General features: G+C 45.4%; 1 protein-coding gene across 1 annotated transcript in view; it reads left to right on the top strand.

Moving 5' to 3' along the window:
• The window catches only part of LOC147727442 (maestro heat-like repeat-containing protein family member 1), a 109,006-nt gene that overhangs the window by 52,154 nt on the left and 29,289 nt on the right, over positions 1-27,563 (top strand). The window contains exons 10-15 of the mRNA XM_086963118.1: positions 7,850-7,890; positions 8,185-8,326; positions 10,034-10,086; positions 11,400-11,507; positions 24,872-24,991; positions 25,968-26,066. Coding sequence (XP_086819244.1) covers positions 7,850-7,890; positions 8,185-8,326; positions 10,034-10,086; positions 11,400-11,507; positions 24,872-24,991; positions 25,968-26,066 — 563 coding nt within the window. The remainder of the gene's footprint in view (positions 1-7,849; positions 7,891-8,184; positions 8,327-10,033; positions 10,087-11,399; positions 11,508-24,871; positions 24,992-25,967; positions 26,067-27,563) is intronic.

Genomic DNA, 27,563 nt, shown 5'->3' with positions numbered 1-27,563 from the left:
GAACCTGTTGCCCATGGCTGTCTTGGGGTCCAGAGGCCCAACGATGTCAATACCCACTCGCTGGAATGGCGTACCAACCACAGGGAAGGGTTGGAGGGGAGCCTTGTTCTTCCCTCCCGTCTTCCCACTTGCCTGGCAAGTCGGATAGGTTCTGCAATAAGCGTCTGAGCTTTTATGCATTTGGGGCCAGTAGAAGTGGGTGACAAGCCTGTCATAGGTCTTGTCCATCCCCAAATGTCCTGCTAAAGGCATATCATGAGCCAGACCCAGTAGGAAGGCTCTGAACTTCTGGGGTACCACCAGCACACGGGCTGACCCAGGTTCAGCAGCCTTAGGCTCCGAATACAGGAGGTCGTTCTCCCAGTACACGTAATGGGTTTTGGCCTGAACACCATTGGCCTGGTCTGCAGCCTGCTGCCGCATACCCACGAGAGAAGGGCATTCTTTCTGCTCCCTGCAGAATTCCTCCCTGGAGGGTCCTCCTTCTTGCTGCCAATGGGTCAGCTCAGGCAGGTCCCCCAGTTCGGCGATCTGTTCCCCTGTAGGCTCCAGGGCATCCCCCTCAAGGTCTGCCTCCTCCTGGACCGTAGGAACTTCAGGGGCCGGTTTCCCGCGCCCCCTGCGCCTTCTCCCTAAGGCCGGTTCCTGGGCCTCTCCATCAGGCCCCAGGACCTCTCGATCACCCCTACTGGCTGCCATCGACCGGGTGGTCACGCACGCCCAGTCAGGCAGACCCACCATCCGCAGGTGAGTCGCTTTCTCCACCTTTTCCCAAGGGAAGTGCTCCAAGTCGTTCCCTAGCAAACAGTCAACAGGCATGGTTTTTCTCACACAGACCTGCAGAGTACCAGAGACCCCCCCCACTCGAAGGGAACTTGAGCCATCGGACACTGACTCTCAGAATTATCAGCGTTGATAACCCTACAGTAGGCATGGGGTACAACCTGCTCTTGAGACACCAGGTGCTGCCTCACTGCAGTCACACTGGCTCCTGTGTCTCTAAGAGCCTCAGCTTCCTTGCCATTGATGATCACCACCTGCCCATATTTCTTAGTGTTAGAGGGCAGGTAGTTTGTCGGGATCATCTCACTGTCTCCTAGCGAGACTAGGGTCATGTGAACGGGATCTCCACCCCCCGGGACCATCATTTCTTCTCCCAGGTGAACGCTAGTCACTTGTCGGGGCGGAGCACCAGTGGGTGCAGGTTTTCCAAATAGGCGACACTTGGGGTCACTGGATATGTGCCCAGGCTCGCCACATTTGAAACAATTGAAGGGCCCCTTTGGAACAGGTTTACCTGTCGGGCCCCATTCTGCTTCGGGGGTGGGGGAGGCTGAGAACCCTGCTGCGGATTCCCTTGGGAACTACTTTGGGGGCCTTTTTGGAACCCTTTCTGTTTTCCCCCCTTGTCCCCCCCACTCTTCTGCTGGGGACCCTGCCCACTCTTGGCGGAATCTCCCACGGGACCCTTGTGGACCCTGGTGCTGAGCCAGCGGTCCGCCTCCTCAGCAAGCTTCCTCGGGTTGGACAGCTTGCTATCGATCAGGTGTTGGCGTAACTCAGGAAAACAGTGATCAGACAAGTGCTCCCATGCAATTAAATCAAAGAGACCTTGAAAATCATTAACTTTGTTACCTTTCACCCAACCATCCAGTGCTCTGCAAAAGTAAGTCACATACTCCACATACGTATTCCCAGGCTGCTTAGTACATCCCCTAAACTTCTGTCTATACATTTCAGGGGTAAGCCCGTACCTGTTTAATAAAGCTTCTTTCATGTGGGCATAGGATCTCTGATTCTCAATGGGCAAATCTAGCAAGGTATCTCTCCCTTCGCTAAGGAACCTTCCCCACAACCCCGCTCCCCAATCCTTGTCAGGGACCCGGTGGGAGGACATGGCTACCTTGTATGCCCTAAACCACTGTCCTATGTCATCCCCCTTAAAGAACTCCTTAACTACGTCCTTCGGGATGTGCACTCTTGACTCTACCTGCACTGGCGATGTGCTGCCACCAGAGGGAGGCCGATCCAAGTCTCTCTCCTTGAGACTTATCTCCCTCATTTTCACCTCGTAATCCATCTGGTGCTTTCGCTCTTCCAGCGCCATTCTTTTCGTTTCAAGCTCCAGCTGAATTTTCAATTCTGCCAACTTTCTCTTGTGATTCCGGGTTTCCTTCCTGTCCGCCAGCTCCTCTGGCGACAGGCCTTTACCCAAGCTGTGCTCGCTGTCTTGCCTTTCTAGATCGATCAGATCCCCAAGCGCATTTTGCTCCTCCGTCGTATTCTGCTCGGCGAGGACGTCTTGCTCTTCCGGGGTCTTTCTGGACTCCACCCAGGCTTTCAGGGCCTTGTAGAGCTCCGGCTTGTTTTTGCAACCAGCGTGCGGAACCTTTAGTTTCCTACAGAAAAACTTCAGCTCCATCTTTGAGTATTTGACCAGCTTTGCGGCATCCCACTCTATCTCCAACACCTCGGAGGTCGTGGACTCCGCTCCATCCAGGCTCTTTGTGCCCGGCATGGTTTCTGCACTCGGAATCTTTTTTTAGCAAAATTCAAAAAGCAAAGTCTGTGGTTTAGTAACTGTACCGTAATCCTTGTGTAGTGGTCAGAAGCTCAGGTATAACTATCGCAAGTGTAAATTCGAAAATCCTCACCGCTGCGTCCAATGTAGGAAGGGGGAGGCTCTAGTTGGCGCAGTGCAACACTAGCGACAAGCAGGGTCTCTCTCTTCCTCGTCAGGGCTGAGGGTTACCTTCCAGACAACCTCTGCTTACCCTCTAGGTAGTGTGGCTTAAGCAGTCGTAGGCTAATCTTTGGGGCACATAGGGTTAAACACTTGCAACAGTACACCTTTACAACCAACCCACCACACAACGAGACCAGACTGTATTCCGTAAAAATATATATCTTTATATAGATTTTAAGCAGGCTTGTGAATACAGTCAATATACTTTATGTAAAACGGTTGCAGGTTACTTGATTCGGGTTACCACAGTTCTTATGGAAGTTCTCTTGAGGCCCGTAGGCCGGTGTTAACCAAAGTTCTTGTGGAGCCGGCGGCTTCCAGGGGGATCTGTCCCACGTCGCGTTGCCTTCCCGGGGTCGCGGATCGTTGCGGCTCTTCAGCCGAGCAGGTCACTGGTCGTCCGGGGCAGCGGTGTTCTGTGGCGGCAGGGTCCTCTCCTCGTCGTCCGCTCCAACCCTGGAGGCGGCGGCTGTGCGGTGGTGGCAAGTGGCAGTACGGTCCCCAAGTGCAGGACGTACCCAGCCAAGTGCCGGTGCAGCTGTGGGCTCACAGCTGGGCTGTCGGGCAAGCTACCGACCTTGCGGATTCTCGTAGGGCAACTGTCCGTCTTTGCAGGTGAGTGACTGCTCGCTATGCAGTCACCTCGAGAGCTCGGACCGGACGGGTCCTCCTTTGCTTTGCTCTCGGGCTCCTGGTGCAGTTGCGGTCACGGTGTTCGGGCCAGCGGCGGCTGGTCCTCACTTTGCTTCCGCTGTTGCTTTGGGCCCCGGTCACGGTGGTCGGGAGGATGTTGATGCCCTAGAGGAGATTCCTCCGTCAGTGCTGCGGCGATGGTCAGCACCCGCAGTCGCTTTCTTCCAAGGGGGTAGCGTCCACTGGTCCTGGGACGCTGGTCAGGGGGCAAGTTCAGTCGCAAGCCCTTGGAGATCTCTTTAGCAGAGTTTGGCACAAGTAGAGCAAAAGTCTTTTCGTAGTCTTTTTGTCTTCCTCTCCTTCAGCAGCAAGGCACCAGACACAGGCAAGAGTCAGCACCCTTCCTCGTCTCTCACGGTCCTTCTCGTAGGGCAGAGTCCTTCTGTGGCCCAAACCGGATCTAATTTTCAAGGAGCAGGGCTCCTTCTTTTATAGGCCAATTCTTTTGTTCTCGCAGGCCAGGGGGGCCTTTGCATAGCCACTCTCAGTTCTGGAGTACCCCCGCGGGTGTACTCCGGCTTCTGCTTTCAGTGTGAGGGGCAGGCGCATCAGACGCCCCACAGGAGGTGGAGCCAGCATTGTCCGGACAGGGGTGGCCAGAGTACCTTGTTGATGGGGGCTTCGCCCTTCCTGGGCCAGGTGCCGGCAGAGTCATCCGCCGCTCCCCAGGAGGGTGGAGCCAGCATTGTGGTGGCCGAGCACAGTGACAGTTCGAGTCAAGAGGCACTCCTACCTCCCACTAAGGTGTAATCTGCGCATTCACCACCTGTCATCCCTCCAGCCCTGTCACTCACACATCCCAGACAGTCAGATACACATACCAGCAGAGGCGGCTGAAATGGTTAAGCAAGCAAATGCTAACTTTCTAAAAGTAGCATTTGCAAACCCAGGATACTGAAATAAACTTGACTACAAGAAATATCTCATTATCCTGAGTTCAGGCATACTAAACATGACTCACCACCATGCTCCTTGAGCCTGCGGGGATTATAGGGTGTAATAACCCTCGCAGCTCAGTCTGGCCTAATGGAGCAGGTAGCCTTCAGTAATGAAATACGGTCTTCGTTGTAAGTCACTACTAGGACATGCCACGCACATCAGGGCTTGTCCTACCTTGCACCTACAACGCACCCTGCCCGTAGGCCTACCATAGGGGTGACTAATATGTAGTCAAGGGAAGGGTCGGTGCTGGCAAGTGGGGACACTTGCCCAGCTAGCGTGACAGTACGAGACCGCACGCGGGTTCTGCGGTCGCAGTTCCCAGACACATCTTTACGGCTGCTTCGGTGGGTGGCGCAACCAGCGCTGCAGGCCCACCAGCAGTATTGGCATCTACAAGCCCCGGCACTCTCTCGTGCGCTTTACTAGGGACTAACAGTAAATCCAATGCACCAATCATGGATACCAATCGTATGTACAATTTACAGTAGGGAGCACTTGCACTGCGGCACGGATCAGCCATGGCGCAGTGCCCTGAGTATCGGAAAACCAGCAAAACATCGGAGGCACATCAGCAAAAAGTGGAAGGGAGACTCACGCCAAGGTGCCAGGTCTAACATGATAATAACGGAAAAGGCGGCTCCCTAAGACAAAATATTTGCCCAGGATCACATAATTTGAGACCAGCTCCCAGGTCAAGTACATTACAGTTAGGTCGAGTAGATTAATAAAGTTACTTGATCTGTAGTTCTAGTAACATTTTTATGATTTTTCGAGCCCTGCTAGACCATATCTTTACCCAAAACAACAAAGGCTTCACTGCCACCAAATCTGCGATGTAATTAACTCCTAGTTTTTCATGTATGGTAAACAAGTGGGTGCCCTGTGGGACCTTCAAAATTTGTCTCAAAACTTATTTTGAGCGACCTCTAACTTGCTGGCCACTGTACACCCCCAAACCTCGCTATCGTACAACACCTTGAAGACACATATAGACTGGTATACTTTAAAATCACATCAGGGGACCAAGAACCCAATCTGTGGACATAGTTGGCAATAGCTCCCAAAGCTTTCTGCATGTCGCACAACTTTCCCTCCATCAGTTGTTTCCAGTTGAGTTTTGTGTCAAATAAAATTCCCAGGTAAGGAAAGCGGTGACCTTCGCTAAGGTGTGAACACCTGCCTTAAAGGTTTTAGATCGAGTTGCCAGAGAGCCAACTATAAAAATGTACGATTTTGTGAAGTTGGCCTACAGGTCTAGCCCGTCCATAAAAGAAACAAACCCATTAATAAAGACTTGGAGGTCCATTGGTGTGTGGGCCTTCAGCACTGCATTTTCAGCACATAAAAGAACTGACTGCTTTCCAGCCCACTGGCGGGCAGTTAGGCTGTAATATGGACAGGGAGGCTTATAAACCATTAATATAGATAGTAGATAAAAAAGGGGCAAGTATTCAACTTTGGTGAACTCCCCTACTGCAGTTAACATACTCTGACAGGCCCGCTCCCTGTGACTATCTGACTGCTGCTGTAGTGTGGGCATGAAGGTTCATTAGTAAAGATCTGAAGGGATCAAATCGCATCCAGGCACCTTTATCCAGGACAATTCCCTCAATGCCCAGGCATACATTTTCCAAAGAGAAAGAGCTTGATGTATCACCCGGGCCGGGTTCTATCTCATTAAGGGGCTATTCAATATATCCTTTCAAAGTAATCAACCCTTTATTCCGGGGTAATGTGATGGCAAATCACAGACCTTGATGGCTCCGCAAAACAGGGCCTATTTATGATCGGCCAAAAGAGTTTACTATCACCTAGCTCAGTCAATTGGGCTAATTTGTCCTATGCCTGTCTTTGTATTAGATGCCTCCGCTCTTTCAATGCCTCCTTGCAATTATTACAGCAATTTGCCACCCATATTCTATGTCATGGAGGACTGCTTAAGAGCTTTTTTCAGGAGGCCATGGGCCCATGAACACTCAGAATTAAACCATTTCGGGTGTTCTGGGGCAGTGCTGGATATGGGTGCCGTAAACAAGTCAGCGATCGACTGGGCAATGTTAATAAATGAGCTTGGCGTCTCTTCACCAGAGGCTAAGGGATCTAAGCAGGTTACTATCTCCTGGTGTCAAGTTTTAAATAGGGTACAATTAAAAGCCATGGCTTCTATCTGTGACCAGCATAGATGCCTCCCCTGGTCGCTTAAAGATAATGTGCCCGGTGATATGGGAGGGTCCGCAGCCTTGCTCTCTATATACTTATTGTAGTTTGCCTGCCATAAAGTTACTTTCTGTTGCTTTCAGCTCTTCATCTGGTTATTACCCTCACCCCTTAAATGTAATGTGCTAACTATCTCAGGTTTTCACACTCTGTGAGGCTACTCAGGCCTCTAATGCTCCTCTTCAAACCTTGGAGTATTCTTGCTCTCCATGGAGATACCTATCTCTGGTATGGTAGTCAGACCTTTCTGGGTATGGTACCTATTTTTACGCTTTTACTTTAGTCAACCGCAACATGGATGGATTTTTTTTCTCTATGGAGGTACTTTTAGTTATGATATTTGACTCTGCAATGTTTCTGGTTCATTATTTTGGACTTCAGATCCAGAATAAATTGCTAGTTATTGGCTCTCACTTGACATATAAACCTGATAGCAGGGAGGCCTACTCAATGAGGGTAAGTGAAAATAATTATTTGGACTGACTCCAAGGTCAGGAAGTAGATTTGCATCCAGTGGTGAGAACCTGTAATTGAAGACTACATTTCCAGAGCTCCAATTAGCACCCCCCACTCAACTTTCCAATGAATATGTTGATAAAGTGCAAGTAACCTGGGCAGGTGGTATCATAGTCTATTTCTTTGTCACTCATGTAAAGGGTCCTGAGCAGAACAGAACAGGCAATTATGTACTCATTATAGCCTGCCCCCCAGGTGGTTAACATTTTTAAGAACATGGATATGCAAGAACATGTTCTGGTGTTCTCTTCCTTCTGGGATATCCACTGTTGCAGAATGACTCCCCTTTACCATGGTCCATTCAAGATGTAGGGCGTGTCCACAGCTCCTGTTGCATCCTCTCTTGTCCCACTGTAGTCTTCTGTCACTCGATGACAGCTTAAGCAGGACCAGTGCATGCCAGCTTAGGTAGCACCTTCTGCAGCTGTCATTCCTTGACAGCAATCGCTGGGGTAGGGAGGTGGGGCATTGTAGTACAGACCATTGAGGTACTGTATACCACTGGCAGGACCCTTTGTGGTGGGGGTACCTTTGTCAGTATCTGCAGGGACATTAAAGCATCCTCATGACCTCTAGTGCCTCATTTAAATACCACCCATCACTCCATCCTCTTCTTTGCAGATACTACTGTGTGTCTTAAGTGTGTGTGTCAGCCATATGTCTTCCTTTGGCAAGTATTGATCAGTATTTTATGAACTGAGTATGACATGTCTTCTTTCTTTTGTATCTAAACAGCTAAAGGAATTCCAATACACAGCCTCTTCATAAGATTGCTTGTGAGTATCACATTCCACCCCACCATATTCCACCAGATCCATCTCCTTAAGTTCTTTGCTGGCATTTCTATGCAACCTGCCCATGGAGAGCTTGCATTCAACTCAGCTTTTATTGTTTTGAACTTGATGGTTTTATTTCCAGTCAATTGGTTATCAGTAAGACATAATACTTACATCACACAGAAACAGCCAAAATGTGGTATTAAGTACTGTATAGAAAACAAGGTAGCATTTCCAGATGCTTTAAAGGAGAGTGAGTATTCACTTGCTGAATTATTTGTTGTGGGTTTTCAGGTAATTTCTTCACATCCTCGCTGGGATGTCGAAAAGGGAACTGCTGTCTTGGCTCTTCTCGAGCGCCTGATTCCTGCAAACTACCCGTTTTTAGCGAGGCTCATCAGAATGAAGATCCCCCCGCTGATAACATATTTGGAAGGTGAGTCCCCAAAGCACAAGCCATTGAGCAGCCAATTTAAACAAGCATTAGTGGCATTTCAAACAAGCTTTGACAAAGCTATTATGCCTGGTGTTGGCTGCTAGTTTTTAGGCGTTGTCCACTCATTGTTTTTTTCACAGTTTTTGTAAGGTTTTACTGTGGGATGCCAGGTACTCAAAAAGCCGACATTTCCATAGTTGTCCCTGTAACTAAAGAAAAATACTTTGTTTGTGGATGTGTTCCTTGTGAAAAAGCAGAATTCCATCACTCACAGTGAAGTTAGCTTAAGGCTGATTTGGCCCATGATGAATACTGTGGAGGGCAGAAGAAAATGTGAATGATCTGACTCAATAGACCAACAGATGAGGAGGTCCGACTTAAAGCCTGTAGAAGTAAGCAAGAAAATTATTCAAAATGCATACAGTTTTGTTTGTAGCTGGCTGTACTCCAAACTGAATGGATCATCAACAGAAACCTCTTTCAAGTTCCAGGTTTCTTCCTTACATAACAGAAAGGCTGTTAACAACTTTGGGTTGCCAAAAATCACTTAATTACAGCGCTTCTGCCATGAAGCTCTTCAGTTGTCAGATGCAGCCTTGATCACATGAGGAAGCTGTATCTTGATTCAGTGTATATGTGCTAAAAATTCCGTAAACATAGAAAAAATACTTCTTCAATGTATCCAAAGTCCTCATGATTATTACACTTCCCATCTCTGCAACGTCTTTTATTTCAATTGTGTCTTATTTGAACAACACAGTAATACCAATTCTTGTAAACTATTGAGCTTAAAACAAAGAACCCAGGTGACATCAATGCATAGGAGACTTTGCAAACCACATTTATAAACACCAAACACTCTCTCTGCCTTTGTATTAGAAGCAGGTATTAGCCAGGGTGCATGGTGGTTAGATTAGCCTATTTGGGCATTGCATTGTTTGTATGATGAGTAAGGCTGAACAGGGCATTTCACAGCAATTAATATGAAAGAAAATATTAAATCTCTGGTCCAACCATATGTTGCAGCTATAATGAATGTTTTAAATATTACATAATTTAATCCTACTATGTGAGAATTTCACAGTGAGGAACATTTAAAAGAGTTGGCGATATTTTGTTGTTAATAAATAAATTGATACATATTTCTGTTAGGTTAGACATCCTTATTTTCTTAACTAGAAGACCTATATTTCAGCCTGTGTATACCAGATATCCTGCAGAAGTGTTTTAATGTGTTTTTAAGGAGGATTTCATTACAAATTATAATTTCACTTAGATGAATTATGAAATGTTATAATCATTTTGGTCTTGGATATAATAAAGGAGTATTTTTCTATATGTATGTAATTTTAGAGCTGGAATGCACTTTCTTTTATCTCTGTACCTGCTTAAAGTCTAAAGCTCTGTCATACATAGATCAAGTGGTGTGGCGGCCTTTCGGTTATATTAGAAAGGAAACTAAAATATATAGACCTAAAATTACAACCAGATATAAGGATGTAAGAGTGACATCAAGGGCACACGAACAACTGATGACATTGAATTCGATTCCCAGGACAGGCTGAGCCAACAACCAGACTTTTCACACTTTGAATTGTGTGAATCTACTTCTGCTAGTGCTTGGTATCTAAGCCCATGGCATTTGAATTGTTGCCTGCTGTTCACTTTTACTTACATATATTTCTTTTTTCCCGACTGCTATTTCAGCTGCAACTGAAAGAACCTTTGACTTGGAACAGTGGAAATGCGCGCTTGTTTCAGTAAGGATTAATTGCTAATGAATGTCACACATGGCTCTTAACTCATTGTTTTCCATAACCACTCATTTAGAGTGAATATATGCAGATATAACATTCACCCCATCACAGTGCTGTTCTGCTATGTGGTTGCAATATTTTTACCATATGCCTATTGTTTGTCTGGATTATAAAACATTTTTTTGACTTTGATTGTGAATGGGCACAGAGAGGGAGAAGCCGTACTCGGTACATAACATTTTCCTAGGATGCAATATTTTCCAGAATCATTTAAAACTTCATTAGCCATATTCACACTCAGAAACTTGGGAATTATGTGCTTACTCCAGATAGCCCTGCATGTATGGGATTTTACCCAGATAAATTACAGGCACTGCAGTGATTGCACAGGATTAGAAATGTAGCCCTGTGTTGGAAATCAGGTCCTCTGACTCTTTTTGTCCCCAGAATAGTCACACTAGCACAACCTTCTTCTTTCCCTGGATTGTCACAATATCACTCTTCCGGGTCTGCCAACTGCTTTTCACATCATCAGAATGTTTATATTCTGCAACCCGTTTGGCACGTGATCAGTGCTCCCCATATTCATCTGAATTGTCACTCTGTCAGTCACTGTTTTAGTTTAACCTTGTGATGGTCATGTTATAACTGTCTCTATTCAACCCTTGGTTTTCGCCCTCCTACTTGGTTCCTTTGTAACAGTGTATTTTTTGCCGGGTCATCACACTTCACTTTGCTTTTATTGTGCTACTGTGATGTAATTTTATTTTCCTTGTGTTCAGTCTTCATCCTTATTAACACAAAATTTCATTCAGCCCTAACTCTGGTGATCTAAGAGTATATGGAGCAGATTTACAACCCCCTTTTGCCACTTTTGCGTCACTTTTCCCACTTTTTAAATGTTAAAAGTGGCTCAAGGGGCTTGTAAATCTGCCCCTATAGGTTTGCATTCTGCTCCTAAGTATATGATATAGCTGCACAATCCCCATCTGTTTTCTGTCTGGATGGCTGCACTGTAACTCTTTTCACAATAATTTGCAGGCAGCATGCTTTTGGTGCATGTGTTTCTGTGTAAATCACAGCCACTGTAAAGGCCTCCCGTTTCTTCTGACCACTGATTTCAAACCACACTATTTATGTGCTGCTCTATGTGTTCTCTGGTTCTTCTGTCCACATATAATTTCCTCATTACTGAGGTTGTTGGCAGCTGAAGTTTGTTTACCAATATCTTCTCAAAGTCACTGCAAACATCAGCTGTGGATACTGCATTTATGTTTATATTACTGCATTAAAGTCTCTCATGGTTTTCTTTTTAGTTCCTGGGGACTATCCTGAAGCAAGCACCATACAGAAAATGGCATGCCTTTTTTATGGAAGAACTCACCGCACAGATTGACAGTTTTGCCCATCATGAGAATGAGGAGGTTAGTGCTCTCAAGGGTCATTTGGAAAAGCCGTTTAACACAAATTCAGAGAAGGATAGAACTTTGTATTCCAATCGTACTGTGATTGGTAAAGTAAATTTGTATACTATGGGTGCACAGCACTGGAATTAGACAGTCGGGAAAATCAGGTATGGTTCTCCAGCTCCCTGGAAAAGCTAACCTTCTTAGAGTCAGATGGAGATAAACACCATGAGGTAATTTCTTTCCACCTGACTCGTTAGGAGACACCACATGCCAGGGCTATACTCATTGCCCTAATGGATCTTCTTCTTTAGCCATTATGTATTCTTTATGTTAGAGCCACTCCCTATTCAGTGGATGTAAGGTCATATTCATGTAAAACAAGGATGAAAGAAAGGCAGACAAGATGGGGGAACCCTAAGGATTATTTCTTGGTGCCCTAACACATTAATGAGGATGTCATGCTTCATAGTGGGCGTGCTCCTTGTAGGGCCAGCACTGCAATGCTATATGGGCCCCACGAAGAGTCGCTTTAGCAGAGATCTTTTTATTTTTGCTGTCTGATGAAAAGTGTCTGTGTGAGGGCATTTTGAATGTGAGGGGTGGAATGAAAGTATATAGTGAAGTGAAGGGAGACTAAAAGTATCTAAGAGATACCAAACTGGAATTTAATGTGATGGGTCCCTTGCAAGGATTAAAAAACATAATCTAGTAGGGTGATGTACCCAAGTAGCCTAAATCTGTGACTGTGGACAGGTCGATATGTTTCACGCCCAATGGCCTAAAAAGGATCCACAATGCTTCTTCAGCATCAAAAGGGGGATAGTGTTGAGTCTTCAAGGGGAGGGCTCACTACACTAGACATCGTTGCCTCAAATAATATGCACCATGTCAAATGGAATAAATTTATCGAGAATCCTGCTCAATTGGATACACTCAAAGCTGAAGTCAGGAGTGAATTGGCCCAACTTAATCTTCAAACTAGTAGCCCGGACTTTCCCCAAATCATGTCAGAGGCACCTACCCATCTTTTTCTTACACTTCAAGTATTTTTTATGAAGGCCCCAACCAGGGAAAATAGAAGTACAAGGCTGGTTCGGCTAGGTGGTAAAACGAGCCTTGTAAATCTGCCCATCAAAATCTGAGTGCAGAATTAAGGGCAAAGAATCCCACTAGAGTGAGAGAGGCAAGGGATTCATATATGCACGCCCAGAGGGTGGCCAAAAGGCAGTGGGATGAGAATAGGTGGCGGGACTTGAAATATGCTTGTGAAGTCAAAGATTCCAAGCAATTTTGGAACATTATAAAATGGGACAGGGGAGGTCTAGCAGAACCTCCTCAAAACAATGTAGCTCAGTCACATTGGCTAGAATTCTTTAAACCCCAATATGCCTGAAACCCGGAAGAGGAGGAGTGCTCTCTACCTCCTGCAATTTTTTTGATCAAAGTCAGCTCTTTACTATCAAAGATGTCAGTATAGCATTAAACTGTGTGACAAGTGGCAGACCTCCAGGCATGGATGGCATCCCTGCTGATGTCTTTTTAAGAGACAGACCGTCTTGGTGTCAGTATTTTACCCTGATAGCAAATTCAGTGGCCAGGGGCGCTCCCATCCCGGCTTCATGGAAGGGAGCTGAAATAATGCCGGTCTTTAAAAAGGGTGACAAATCGCTCCCAAACAACTATAGGCCCATCAGTCTTATAGACTCAGCACAAAAACCTATTGGTCGCCTAGTACAAAACAAACTACAGTTATGGGTAGAGGAACATAACATCTTATCCCCATTTCAAGCTGGTTTTCGCCCCTGCACTAGTTCTATTGACCAAGTCTTCTATTTTATTACACTCTTTTGGAGGAATGTGGTCCTGACTAAGGGGTCACTCTATGCAGTCTTTGTAGACTTGAAATCGGCTTTCGATTTAGTCCCCCGCTGTAAACTCTGGAGGGTTCTTGCTGAATTGGGGATGTCCCCTGAGCTATAGACCTTCCTCGTCCGCTTGCATGAAAACAATTACGCCAGAATTAGATGGGGAGCACAGGGTGAGGTCACCGATTCATTCCCTGTCGAACGCGGTGTCCGGCAGGGTTGTGTCTTGGCCCCCACCCTGTTTTCCTTATGCATAAATGGAATAGTTGACCATCTTTGTAGTTCCCTCACTGATGCCCCCGTCCTGGCTGGGGTTTGCGTACCTGTCCTCATGTTCGCGGACGATACTCTGATTGTCTTGCGGACCCCGAGCAGGCTGCAGAAGGCTGTCAACGCCTTTGAGGAGTTTTGTCAGCAGCGTGGACTTGAGATTAACACCACAAAAAACAATTTCCTGTCCTTGAATCAGCATAAACCTTTTAAAGGTAGAATCCTTCTGAACGACACACCACTAGAGCAAGTAGAGGCCTTCACCTACCTAGGCATTTTACTTCAGGCTAACATGGGATGGATTCGCCATATGGATATGGCCATTCTAAAATTTCACCAGCTTGCAGGAGCCCTATCCTCCAAACACAAATCTTCCCTCACAAAGCCAATTACACCTGCTTTGGAGATATAAAACATGAAAGTGATAAGTGCCACCCTCTATGGATCAGAGCTGTCGGGATTTAACAATTTGAGTCACCTAGATAAAGGGGAGAATACATTATACAAAATCTAGTTGGTGTCCCCCAAAGCACCCCTACTGCTCCGCTCTTACTCGATCTAGGCAGAAAAAATTTTGTAGATATAGCGAGGTTACGGCCATTATTGTATTGGAGGCGAATTCGGACGACCCCTGAATTAACCCATTATGCCCAGGACCTGAAGGACTTCATCTTGGTTGATCGTTTTCACAAAATCCAGTGGCTTAAAGAGCTTAGGTCCCTTTTAATAAAGTTAGATCTAAGTCTCCTATGGGATGAACCGAATACCTTGACTTTCCCCTCAAAAAAACAAATGAAAGAAAATATAGGGAAATGGTTTTGACAGCGTTCTATAGAGCCACCATGAACACCAACCTAACTGGTCATTTTCTAGACCATAAATCACGCCCATTCTGTGAAACATATTGGGATGTTATTCAGAGGCCTCTAGACCGTTAGTTATATTTTCAATTTAGAGTAGGAACCTTGACGGTCAAAGCTTTTACTTATAAATGGGCACCATCATCTGATGACAAATGTCATAACTGTTTAGACATGGCAGAAACAATAGCTCACCTATTTTTTGTATGTCCCCTCTATGCTGCTCCACGACGCAAATGGCTTAGACCCATTTGCTTAAATTTGGGCACGCGAAGACACATAGGGCCCGATTCACAGAACTAACTTAAGACAAAATCCTTAACTTACTACCATTTTGGTGTTCACAGAAAGCACTTACTCATTTTGGTATTCACAGAAGGCACTTACTCATTTCGGTATTCACAGAAGGCACTTACTCATTTCGGTATTCACAGAAGTTAGGAGTCCTAACTTTACTACTACTAAATTGAGAAAAATCCTAATTTTAAGAATTTCGGTATTCACAGAAGGCATTTAGGAGTCCTAAAGTTAGGACTCCTAACTTCTGTGAATACCGAAATGAGTAAGTGTCTTCTGTGAATACCAAAATGAGTAAGTGCCTTCTGTGAATACGAAAATGGTAGTAAGTTTAGGATTTTGTCTTAAGTTAGTTCTGTGAACCGGGCCCATAGAAGCACTAAGGATACTAGGGTCAGACTGTTCTCCCTGTATAGATGTTGCTGTAGCCAAATTCCTAAGGTGGGCTTGGATAATACGCACACGCACTTTTTTGCCACCCGTTACTAGCTAGCACAATGTATGTTCTCACTATGCTGCCTTCATTTTATGAACTAATTTTTATTGGATCAAATATGAATCTTAATTGTTTTTAAATCGACAGTACCAACTGAATTTAATATTTTTTATATTGTGTATTGTTATGTACTATTTATTGTGTTTTGTGATTGATGTGTTGTTCGTGCTTTTATGACTCACTGTCGAATAAAGCTTTTTGAATTTGATTTGCTTCTTCAGTACCTAATAAAATGGGTGGATAACCCTTCCCCACACCTAAGACGTGACATTCAGTATAGGTATTCCCTTACAAGAAAATACTTGGTTCAACAAGTTAAAAATTGATCATCCAATCTAGAAAATAAATGAGAATATAAAAAAACACACAGTAAGCAAATGTTTTGTATATATGGTCCAATGATTTCCTTGAATCACTTTTCCAGCTCACTGTATCACATTGTCTCCAAAGGTACATTTGTGCATGCTATTATTGGTGCTGATCAGTCATCACAACGTGAAAAATGTGAAAAACACACTTGTACTTACAATATAACAGATAAAGCAAGTTGACATACGTGGAACAGACAACATAAAACCAATCTCTGTTGGTGTTACACATTGCATCATGAGTGATTGGTTGTCCTCAGGTGTGAGTGCAGGGTCTTACCCTTTGATTCAATGTACTATGCCCCATAGTTCAAAAGCACAGAGTAGCACTCAGGTCCTAACTGTGGAAAGAGAAATGAAAGGGACTATTCAAGAGAAGCAACCATACTCACATGGTTTCTGCACGGAGAGCACAAGAGTCTATCCTCCTCTGCTTTAAGGTGCAGGTAATTGGAGTGAATGTTTTCAGGTGTGGTGTGTGCATTTGCGGAAAGAAGTGATGACCAAATTGCCAATGAGGAGAGAAGGGGTTACCTTGAGCCAATAGGAGAAAACCCCTCACGTGCTGGTGTAACAGAGGTATCATCCCTCAATGGCAGCCATCTCAGAGTGTGTAGTGCTCAAATGCTGACCGACCCAAAGTCAACAATGGTTTTTGAAAGGTGGCATCTAAGCAGTAAACTAAGACAGTGGAAGGTTTTCTTAATGGAAGGTGATGATAAGAGAAATGTATGATGCACCTAAGTGCTCACGCATATATAATGACGGGAAGCCAGTCAGGTGCACATAAGTGCTAGCCATCCCTCATGGACGAATCTAGGCATATTGGCGTCTATGTTCATTATGTAAATATGGGCGGTCACATTTAATAAGTAACACGGGCGGCTAAGTGGTCTAAGTCAAGTCAAGTCAATAAATTTGTATAGTGCGCTACATACCCAGAGGGTCTCAAGGCGCTTGAAGAAGGGTGGGGATCTACTTGTCAAATATCCACGTTTTAAGTTGCTTACTGAATGCTAGGTGGTTCTGAGTAAGGCGAAGGTGAGTGGGAAGTGAGTTCCAGGTTTTAGCTGCTAGGTAGGAGAAGGATCTACCTCCCATGGTGGATTTGTTGATGCGAGGTACAGTGGCAAGGGCTTGGTTGGAGGATCGTAGCTGGCGGGAGGGTGTGTAGAAGGACAGTCGTGTGTTGAGGCATTCGGGTCCGATTTCGTAGAGTGCTTTATGTGCGTGGGTTAGGAGCCGGAAAGTGATTCTCTTATTGACGGGGAGCCAGTGGAGGTTTTTCAGGTGGCCAGAGATGTGTTCTTTACGTGGGATGTCTAATATGAGTCTGGCTGAAGCGTTCTGGATGCGTTGGAGTTTTTTCTGGATTTTTGCGGTGGTACCGGCGTAGAGGGTGTTTCCGTAGTCCAGTCGGCTCGTGACCAGAGCGTGAGTGACTGTTTTTCTAGTTTCGGTGGGGATCCAGCGAAATGTTTTTTTGAGCATGCGAAGAATGTTGAAGCAAGATGATGAAACGGCGTTGACTTGTCTGGTCATCGAGAGTGAGGAGTCCAGGATGACGCCCAGGTTCCGTGCGTGGTCCGTCGGGATGGGTGCTTTTCCAAGGGCCTCTGGCCACCAAGAGTCATCCCAGGCGGAGGGGGAGGTGCCTAGGATGAGGACTTCTGTTTTGTCTGAGTTCAGTTTTAGACGATTGTGCTTCATCCACTCGGCTACTTCTTTCATTCCTTCATGCAGGTTGGTTTTGGCAGTGTTAGGGTCTCTGGTGAGTGATAGGATCAGTTGAGTGTCGTCGGCGTAGGAGATGATGTTGAGGTTGTGTTGGCGTGCGATGACCGCGAGGGGGCTCATGTATACGTTGAAGAGGGTGGGGCTGAGTGAAGATCCTTGTGGACCGCCGCAGATGACTTCAGTGGCCTCTGACTTGAATGGTGGGAGGCGGACTCTCTGGGTTCTTCCGGTGAGGAACGAGGTGATCCATTCCAGTGCTTTTCCATGGATTCCGACGTTTCTGAGGCGTTGTAAGAGGGTGCTATGACAGACCGTGTCGAAGGCTGCGGAGAGGTCGAGGAGGATGAGGGCGACTGTGTCTCCATTGTCCAGTAGAGTTCGAATGTCGTCTGTTGCTGCGATGAGGGCGGTTTCAGTGCTGTGCTTGGCTCGGAAGCCGGATTGTGAGGAGTCGAGGGATTTGTTGGTTTCGAGGAATGCGGCGAGCTGGTTGTTGACCGCTTTCTCGATTACTTTGGCCGGGAATGGAAGGAGTGAGATAGGGCGGTAGTTTTTGAGTTCGGTGGGGTCAGCTGTGGGTTTCTTCAGGAGGGCGCTGAGTTTGGCATGTTTCCAGCTTTCCGGGAAGGTAGCGGAGTTGAGGGAGCAGTTGATGACGTCTCAGAGGTGCGGTGCTATAATGGAGTCTGCTTTGTTAAAGATGTGGTGAGGGCATGGGTCTGTGGGGGATCCTGAGTGGATAGAGTTCATCAGACGGATGGTGTCCTCAGAGGAGATTGGCTTCCAGTCATTGAGGGTGTTCAGGGGGGGTGGGGGTCCTGCAAGGGGTTGGGTGGGTTGGTCTTCGGGTCGGTTGTCGAAGCTGTTGTGGATGTCAGCAATTTTGTTGTGGAAGAATGAGGCTAGGGAGTCGCAGAGGGCTTGAGAGGGGGTGATGTCGTTGGAGTTGGCCGAGGGGTTGGAGAATTCCTTGACGATGTTGAATAATTCCTTGCTGTTGTGGGCGTTGTTATCTAGTCGGTCCTTGAAAGCGGCTTTCTTGGCATTCCGGATCAGTTGGTGGTGTATGCGGGTGGCGTTTTTGAAGGCGTCCTTGGTGCTGGTGGTTGGGTCTTTTTTCCAGGCCTTCTCAAGGGAGCGGCAGAGTTTCTTGGATTTCTTAAGATCATCGTTGAACCAGGAGGCCTTCTTGCTGCCTAGTTTCGTTTGTCGTTTTTTCAGTGGTGCTAAGATGTCGGCGCTGTTGGATAACCATTGGGTGAGGTTGGCGGCTGCTTGGTCGGGGTTTGAGGAGTGGGCTGGGGGGTTTTGAAGAAGCAATGAGGAGAGCTGGTCGATGGTGATTTTGTTCCAGTTTCTCTGCAGAGTGGGTTGGGGGTGGTTGTTGGACGTGGGCTTGTTGTAGGTAAAGTGAACGCAGCTGTGGTCGGTCCAAAGGAGATCTGTGGTGTGGCTGAAGGAGACATGTTTGCTGGAGGTGAAGATAGGGTCGAGTGTGTGACCTGCGATGTGGGTGGGGGTAGTGACGAGTTGTTTAAGTCCGAGGTTGGTGAGGTTGTCCAAAAGGGTGGTGGTGTTGCGGTCGTTGTTCTTTTCAAGGTGAAAGTTGAGGTCTCCCAAAAGGATGTAATCCTCGGAGGGGAGCGTGTGTGGAGTGATGAAGTCCGTGATGTCTTCACTAAACTGTGCGCGGGGTCCTGGTGGCCTGTAAAGGAGGGTGCCCCTGAGTGTGGTCTTGGGGTCGATGTGGATCTGGAAGTAAAGGTGTTCAGAGTTGGCGAGATTGATGTCTGAGCTGGTTGAGATGCGAATGGATTTCTTATGGACGATAGCGATACCTCCTCCTGTGTGGTCGGTACGGTCCTTGCGTATGATCTTATAGTCTTCCGGGATGGCAATGGTGATGTCTGGGGCTGATGTGGCGTTCATCCATGTTTCTGTTAGGAAGGCAAGGGGTATGCTGGAAGTCATAGGAGTGGGACCCTCATGTGCTGGTGTAGCAGAATTATCATTTCAAAGAACAGAAGAGGGACCCTGAACCTAAAAAGGATACGGGAAAGGGGAACAACCCACCAGGGAAGTAAATATGTATAACAACATGAAAGGGAAGTTCCCAGTAATCTAAAGGACCAATAGGTTCCAGTATTAACAATTGCCCACAGAGCAGCTGGGTATATTTAAATCATTTTATTGTCATTTATATTTATAAAAAATCATTACTTCAGTAAGTAGAACAACATATATAATTCATATAGCGTCAGCCCAGAGCTACAAGGAACAGTAAAAACATTTTTCATACATCATTCACTCATACAATCAATCACAGACACACTCATAGATCAAAACATCCATCTAATACTGGAACCTATTGGTCCTTTAGATTACTGGGAACTTCCCTTACATACGTAGCAGAATTATCATACTTCAGTGGTGGCCATCCTGGACTGTGTAGTGGTTAAATGTGGGCTGGCCCAAAGTCATCAATTATATTAGTAAAGCGGCATCTAAAACAGTAGACTAACACAGTTAAATGTTTTCTTATGGAGGGCACCACCTCATTGGTTCAACAGAAACATTTGTAGTAATAAAGAAGATACCCATGGCAAGTCGCAAAAGGCTAATCATAGGCACTGCTTTTTGTGGTGTATGAGACTCCAAGGCAGGGTGTTCCATATGTTACATGGTCTCAATGGTGAAATGATAAATCAGATCCCCTGTATGACCGAATGTCAATAAATCTATTGTAAAGGAGTATCTGATTTCGCAGGAGACTGACCTGGGAATTATACCTTGCACCAAGGGATTTCATCATTCAGACCTTTGCTGTTCATGGAGAGGCAGAAAATACACCATTGCTCCCTTCTGAAAAGGTTAACAGGACTACATGAGTTACTTGCCGTACATGAAACAAATGTGTTTACAGTGTGTCTTCTTTATTTTCTCATTTAGTTTCAAGGTTGGGTGATCAATTTTAAAATTTTTGAACAAGATATTTTCTTCTAGGGCAATACCTACACTGCATATTACGTCTTAGGTGTGGGGTAGGGTTATCCCCCCCCCTTTTTAGGTTCTGAAGAAACACTTTGGATCCTTTTTGGACCATCATGCGCAAACCATGTTGACCTGACCTCACTCACAAATTTAGGCTACTTGGATACATCACCTCACTGTAGTAGCCCCTACCAAATTACGTTTAATAATCTTGCAGAGGGAACCATCACATTAAAGTCCAGTGTGGTATCTCTTAGACAGTTTTAGTCTCCCTTCATTTCACTATACCCATTCACTCCACCCCACACATAATAATAATAATAAATAATAATAAGCATTTATTAAGCGCCTGGCTGCACAATACTGTGTGTCCCCGCGCTGACTGCAAATGCAAAAACCACCTAAAGGAAGAGAACAGGAAAACGGGGATTAGTTGTTGGGAAATAGGTGAGTTTTGAGTCTGGCTCTGAACCTTGTTTCAGATGGCTCCATACGTAGTTGAATTGGCAGGGCATTCCAAAGCTTAGTGGCCAAAAAGCGGAAGGATTTTCCTCCCATCTTCGCTTTGGTGATGCGAGGGATTTTAAACAGCATCGTGCCCGCTGATCTAAGATTTTTGATTGGCCTGTGGATGGTCAGGAGGCCTCTTAGATAGCTGGGGCCTTTGTTTTGGGCAATGCGATGTGTATAGCAGAGAGTTTTGAATATTATTCTTTCTTTAACAGGGAGCCAGTGAAGCTTGGCAAGTGCATTTTTTGCCGATGCTCTACGGGGGAGACCGAGCACCAGTCGCGCTGCGGAGTTTTGTATGCATTGTAACTGGTGCAGGCTCTTTTGATTAAGACCCAGTAACAGAACATTACCATAGTCTAGATGGGGAGATATTAAAGCATGGACTATAGTTTTTCTTGCTTCAATTGGGAGTAGGTCAAGTACTTTGCGCAGCACTTTGAGGGTGCTGTAGCATTTACCTGTCACTTTATTTACCTGGGCTCTACCTGAGAGATTTGGGTCAAGCATGACACCGAGGTTCTTCACCTTCTCTGCAGGCACAGGAAGTTCTCCCAATTCGCTAGGCCACCAAGCGTGTGACCAGACGGAAGGGTTCTTCCCTACAATCAGTACCTCCGTTTTATCTCCGTTCAGGCGGAGGCAGTTGGCGTTCATCCATGTCGCTATCCCTAGCATACAGTTTGAGAAGTTGGAGGCTAGGTCTCTACTGTCTGGTGTTATTTTGAACACCAACTGGGTGTCGTCAGCATAGCTGACAATGCCCACCCCAAATTCCTCAACAATGTGTGCCAGGGGTTCCATGTAGATGTTAAATAAGGTAGGGCTCAGACTTGAGCCCTGTGGAACCCCATGGCTAACACTGCGAGGAGATGACTTGAAGGGAGGGCAGTGAAGTTGGAAAGTTCTGTCAGAGAGGTATGACTGGAACCATTTGAGAGCAGAGTCTTTAACTCCCATGTCTGAGAGTCGAGACAGCAGCGTGGTGGGCAGCACGGTGTCGAATGCTGCACTTAGGTCCAATAGGACCAGCGCTGCTGTCTCTCCCTCATCCACCAGTTTCCGGATCTGTTCGGTGGAGAACAGAACGGCAGACTCCGTTGAATGGCCTGCTCTAAACCCTGATTGGGAGGGGTGGAGGAGAGATTCTTTCTCCAAAAACTCCATGAGTTGGAGATTGGCTACCTTTTCTATGATCTTTGCACAGAAAGGGAGAAGTGAGATTGGTCGCAGATTTTGAAGCTGGGTAATAGGGATGTTCGGTTTCTTTTTTAGTGGTATTACCTGGGCAGATTTCCAGTTACTCGGGACAATGCTCTCACGGAATGAGGTTGTGATCATGTTGCTTATATGATCCAGTAGTACGGTTTCCATGACCATTTTGTACTGTTCCGGAGGGCAGGCATCCATAGGGGAGCCAGAACTAATGGTGTTTATGATATTCATCAGTTCCTGTTTGTTGGGGGTCCTGAAATTAGTAAACTGGGGTTTTAGAGGGCGGACGTCTAGAGTCTCTGCCTTATTGTTATCTGACCTGGTGCTGCTGGTGAATGTGGCGTGAATATTTTCTACCTTTTTCACAAAGAAATCGGCTATTTGATCACATATCTCCGTGGAGTAGGTGTCTTTAGTATCCAAGCGAGATAGTATGGTGATTTCTTTATAAATACCGAATAGTTCTTTGGTAGGGTTTTTAGCTTCCATGATTCTGCATTTGTAATAGAGACTCTTCTCTACTCGTACCAATTTTTGGTATTTTTTCAGCTCAGTTCTATACTTTTCTTTGAGTTCTGGGGCGTAGTCTTTCCTCCACATTCGTTCAATGAGTTTGCATTGTGCTTTGGCCTTTTTCAGTTTTTCAGAGAACCAGGGGGCACTTTTAGTTTGACGAGCTGGGGGCTTGGTCGTCCAGGGAGCAGTTTTGTCTAACGCTTTTGTTAGCCATGATTCAAAGTTGTCCCATATCTCCTGTATGGATGTGGCTGCAGTCGGGGGGTGATCAGTAAGTTCCTGCAGCAGTATTTCAGGGGTGCATTTTTTAAAGTTACGGCGTCTGTAAGGGGGGTTTTTCGCATATGACTTGGTGATGACGTTTTTAGCTATTCTGAATGGCACCATACTATGGTCAGACCAAATCAGTGGAACTGGTGGGGAAATTTCAATACCCATGCAGTTCGTAAATATGGGATCTAATAAATGCCCTTGTTGATGTGTAGGTAGGATAGATAGGAGCTTCAGATCGATAGTATTGAGAGCATTCAGAAGGAGTTGCGCTTCCTTAGAGTGGCTATCTTCTAGATGGATGTTAAGGTCGCCCAATATGATGATATTTTTATGTCTTACGGCTAGTTGGGTGGCCAGTTCAATAAGTTGGTTACAAAAGGATGTTGCAGCTCCAGGAGGTCTATATATTAATAATCCTGTAATGGTATTGGTGGTGTCTAATTTGATAGTGAATCTTCCGCATTCCGTATCCGTGATTTTTTGTTCAATTAGAGTGCACTCAAGGTTATTTTTAAAAATCATTGCCAGTCCTCCCCCCCGTTGTTTCTGGCGGTCGATTCTTAGAAGACAATAATTACTCGGTATAGCCTCTAATATCTCTGGGGAGGAGGCTTCCTCTAGCCATGTTTCAGTTAGAAACACGATGTCGAGGTTTCCATTAATCAACAGGTCGTGAATTTCATTTTTATGCTTAGGCATAGATCTGCAGTTCAGTAGTATCATGTTTAGGTGCTGAGTTTTGTTTAAGGTGAAGGTAGCGTTGGGAAGTAGTTGGTGGCATATGCTGCATTGTGCGGGTAAAGATAGCGGATCTATAGCATGCATACAATGAGGTGATGAAGGCTTACCGAGATTCAGTAGGTGTGCTTTAGTGTACTGATATCGTAGACTTTGATTGTTGTGAGGTAGCATAGGAGATTGAGAGGTGGATCTATGGTGTCCTGCCCCGAGCCCCGTCCTGTCGCGGACGGGCGCAGACGGGCAGGACTCTGGCTTGACTCCGGCGCGCGAACGACGCGCCCGCAATGCGCGTCCGCTGCACGGAGCCATGCACGTATGTATTTATAACCTCGTCAGCGCGACGATTCTCAGCGAGCCCTCACTAATATGGCCGCTTTAGTTTTCACCTAGTCCCTGCAGATGACGGCTCTGTTAATGGCCACACCCACCGGTGAAGTCCGAGCAAGTAGGCTGCTCTGGCTGGGGAAACGGGGCGATTTACCAAGTTTTGAGCCTCTTTCCTCCCAAAAGTAAATATGGGCGTAGCTATGTGGTAGTAGCTGGAATTTTAAAGTAACACAGGTAAAATCGTGTCTAGCTCTTAGCGCGAGGGGGGGGGAAAGGACACACAGGGAAAATTCACAGGTCACAGTTGTTTTAAAAATAGAGCGAGTTAAAAATAAGGAACCTCCCGGCTCAAGCCTCAGGAGTGAAAGCAGCAGTCGAAATGCCTTCACACTGGCACCTGTCATCGAATAGCAAAACTAAAAAGGTCTTCGCTAAAGCGACCCTTCGTGGGGCACTGCAGCACAAGCCCTATGAGGAGCACGTCCTATGATGATACAGTACATCTTCATGGATGTTTGATGGCACCAAGAAATAATCATAGGGATTCTCCCTTCTTTGTCATCCTTTATTTCTTCTTTGCTTTCTGAAAGGAACAGTACCCCCACTGCTTGTTGCATTAGTAGTTTCGGAGCCTAGGTACTGGACCTTTACTGGCTCCCAGTCCTCCCTCTTCATTGTTTTGAGTCATATTCATGGACATATTCAAATCTCTACAATGTCTAGACGATATAACATGACATAACATAACAAACACTTCTCTCAACTCATTAAGTGCTGTTTCATAGTGTGAGTTGAAGACATGTGTAGAGTGAATCAAAGATGAATACTCCTCTATAAGTATTACTCTCATAGAGTGGGCAGGAGTTTCTTTTTATTCTTAACTCAGACTGTCTTTAATTTACTCCCATATTAGGGTTTTATTTTCCGGTGCCTCGGGAAGTGCCTCTCCGCATGCGATGATACTGTGCTGATCTTACGTTACCTTCGAAAGATGTTCAATTCTGCTAAGTTTATTGCAACTCCTCACCATGCAGTAAGTATCAAGTGTATTTCTATTCCCCGTAGGTAACATTTTACATTGTATGACCAGAACAAACACATGGAGTCTTAGGGGACTGAAGAGCATCTGGGTTGTCATTGTTCTGGATTGTAACTTAATTAAAGGAGCTTGATGGTAAATTAATGATGACAGGAGACACCTTCCTCTCTCAGCGCATCCTGTTACCCAAAAGTGTGACATCTACCCCATGGATAGCCAAATCATATCAGTGTGGAAACCCTCCACAGAGTGGATGAAGACTAAGCTAGCTGAAACTAGAAGTATAGCGCCTTTGTTCAGGTTACTACTGCTGCATTTCATCAGGGATTATTTTTGCCTCTTTAGATGATCCGTCTTGATAGACACAAGTGAATTAATTATATAAATCAAGCTTAATCAATGTAGCAGATAAATGGGATGAAGATCTAAAGCTTTGTGAAGCTTTCAGATAGGCCCAAAGAGATAACAGAGCTGTCTGTTTCTACCTGTAGTTAGAGGGGGCGATTTCTCAAGGAATGAAGGACCGAGCACAATCTTGTGTAATCCCTGCACAGTACCCTGGAGGAAGAGAGGATAAGCATTCCTTCTAAAGAAATAGCACTCCTTCTTCCCAAATGCTTGTGTACTAAAAAGTCCTTGCAGTTTCTTCAGGTGAAAACCAGAAAGAACCAAGTTACAGAACACAAATAGTGACTGAACTCTCATCTTATTGTCCATAGATGTTTCTTCAGAGCATGGTAAGGACACTCCAGCATAGTTGTATAGGGGGTATCCTTAAATCATGCTTTCTGGAAACTGAATATGTTTGCTTTACTAGTGGAGAACCATTTGCGATTGCTAGTTGTAAACACTGAAGGTCCAATCCAGAACCGTATCATTATCATTTCTTTCTAAAATGGAATCTCTAGTCCTAAATGCCTGTGTTTGGTTAATATTTCCCTAATGCTGTGTTGTCTTTCACTCTTTGCAGGATATAATAATTGGATTTCAAACATGTGCCAAGACTCATCCATTCGAAAGCCGTCGGGTGATTGAAGAGTACAAAGGCTATCTTTTTGCTATTGACCTGGTAAGAACGATGCATCTCTTTTTGTCTCATATTTCCAACTTTCCTCAGCAGTGGCGATTCACATTTAAAAAAGTGTAATTTGCAATTAGATAACAGTTTACTTGAAAGAAAAGCAAAAATATGTCTAAAGGCGTAGGTGGTCTACAATACCGAAAACAAAAGAAATTTAAACATTTATTTTGAAGGGGGTTATGATACCAAACGCAACAATGTCTTAAATTCATTATAAACAACAAGAACATTCAACCTTTACTTCCTCCTTTGCATTACTCATGACTTCAGAAGTGAAAGAGCACAGACGGAAAGGTTGCCCTCCAAGGCGACTCGCATTTAGGAATCAATACAAGACCGGGTCTAAGACCGGTCCCTGCACTCCTAGGTGGCGGAGTACTCAGGATCAAACACCAGGCCTGGCTAAAGGCTGGGCTCTGTATCCACAGGATACACAATACAGTTACATTGAGGAAAGGGGAGGGGCTATGTTTATAACTCCAGTTGAAATAGTGACTGGCCTAAGCCAGGAGGCAACCTTCACTGGCCCTGATGTGTTGTACTACATTCAGGACATCCTCGGGCCGAATATCAAAGGCAATCTGAGACAAAAGTCTAACTTTACGACTTTTGGTATTCACAGAAGTCATTTACAACTTTTGGTATTCAAAGAGGTCATTTATGAGTCGTATCTATACATTTGCAGTCGGGCCGGAATCTCCGCCCCTGTGCCAAACTCTCCACACCCAGGCCTTACTCTCCGGCTGGGGCCGTACTCTCCAGCTGGGGCATTACTCTCCATCTTGAGTCGTTCTTTCCAGCTCAGGCCAGATGAAGTGTAATCAATGGGCTGGAATGCAAAATGTACTAAAAGGAACTTTAGAACCATGTGATAAATTGAGGAGGTCATTTAAAACAGTCTGGCAGGGAAAAGGGTATGGCCAGACACTGCATCATGACCCAGATAAGTTTGCTCCTCTGTATCATGGTACAATTTGTGCTTCCCTCAGTGTTGACTGTAGTGTAAACACTACAGTCACCACTTAGGGCACTCCCCTTAGTGTTGACCGTAGTCTTAATACCAGAGTGTGTGTGTGAATAAGAGTTACAGTAGGAGTAATGGGACACATTAAAGTTAGGTGTAGTGTTAGACTCCAGTTTGTGTATATTGTGCCAATTAGGGAACAGTTGTTGTTTGATGTTAGTCTTATGGCTAGAGATGAAGTATGGGTTTGATACAGGGTTAGGGTAAATGATTTTCATAAGGGTAAGGATACTTTGCAGGATTGAACTAGGTTTAGGGTTATGGAATGTAGGCATACATTATGTTGCTAGTGTTAGGGGTTTTGTGTTTGGGTTACATTGCATAAGAGTAATGGGCAATTGATGAGGATAGCGTTATCGTTAGGCAAAGGATTTGCGGTTTGTGTACCTTACAGCAAGAGTCAGATCCTCTAACTTCAATTTCTTATATGGCATTTAAATTTGAAATATCAGTTTCTCACT

This window comes from Lissotriton vulgaris, chromosome 3_1 (genome assembly GCF_964263255.1).
Source record: "Lissotriton vulgaris chromosome 3_1, aLisVul1.2, whole genome shotgun sequence".
Taxonomy (NCBI): Eukaryota; Metazoa; Chordata; class Amphibia; order Caudata; family Salamandridae; genus Lissotriton; species Lissotriton vulgaris.
Note: the sequence above shows the minus strand (reverse complement) of the source record. Positions and strands in the feature narration are given on the sequence as shown.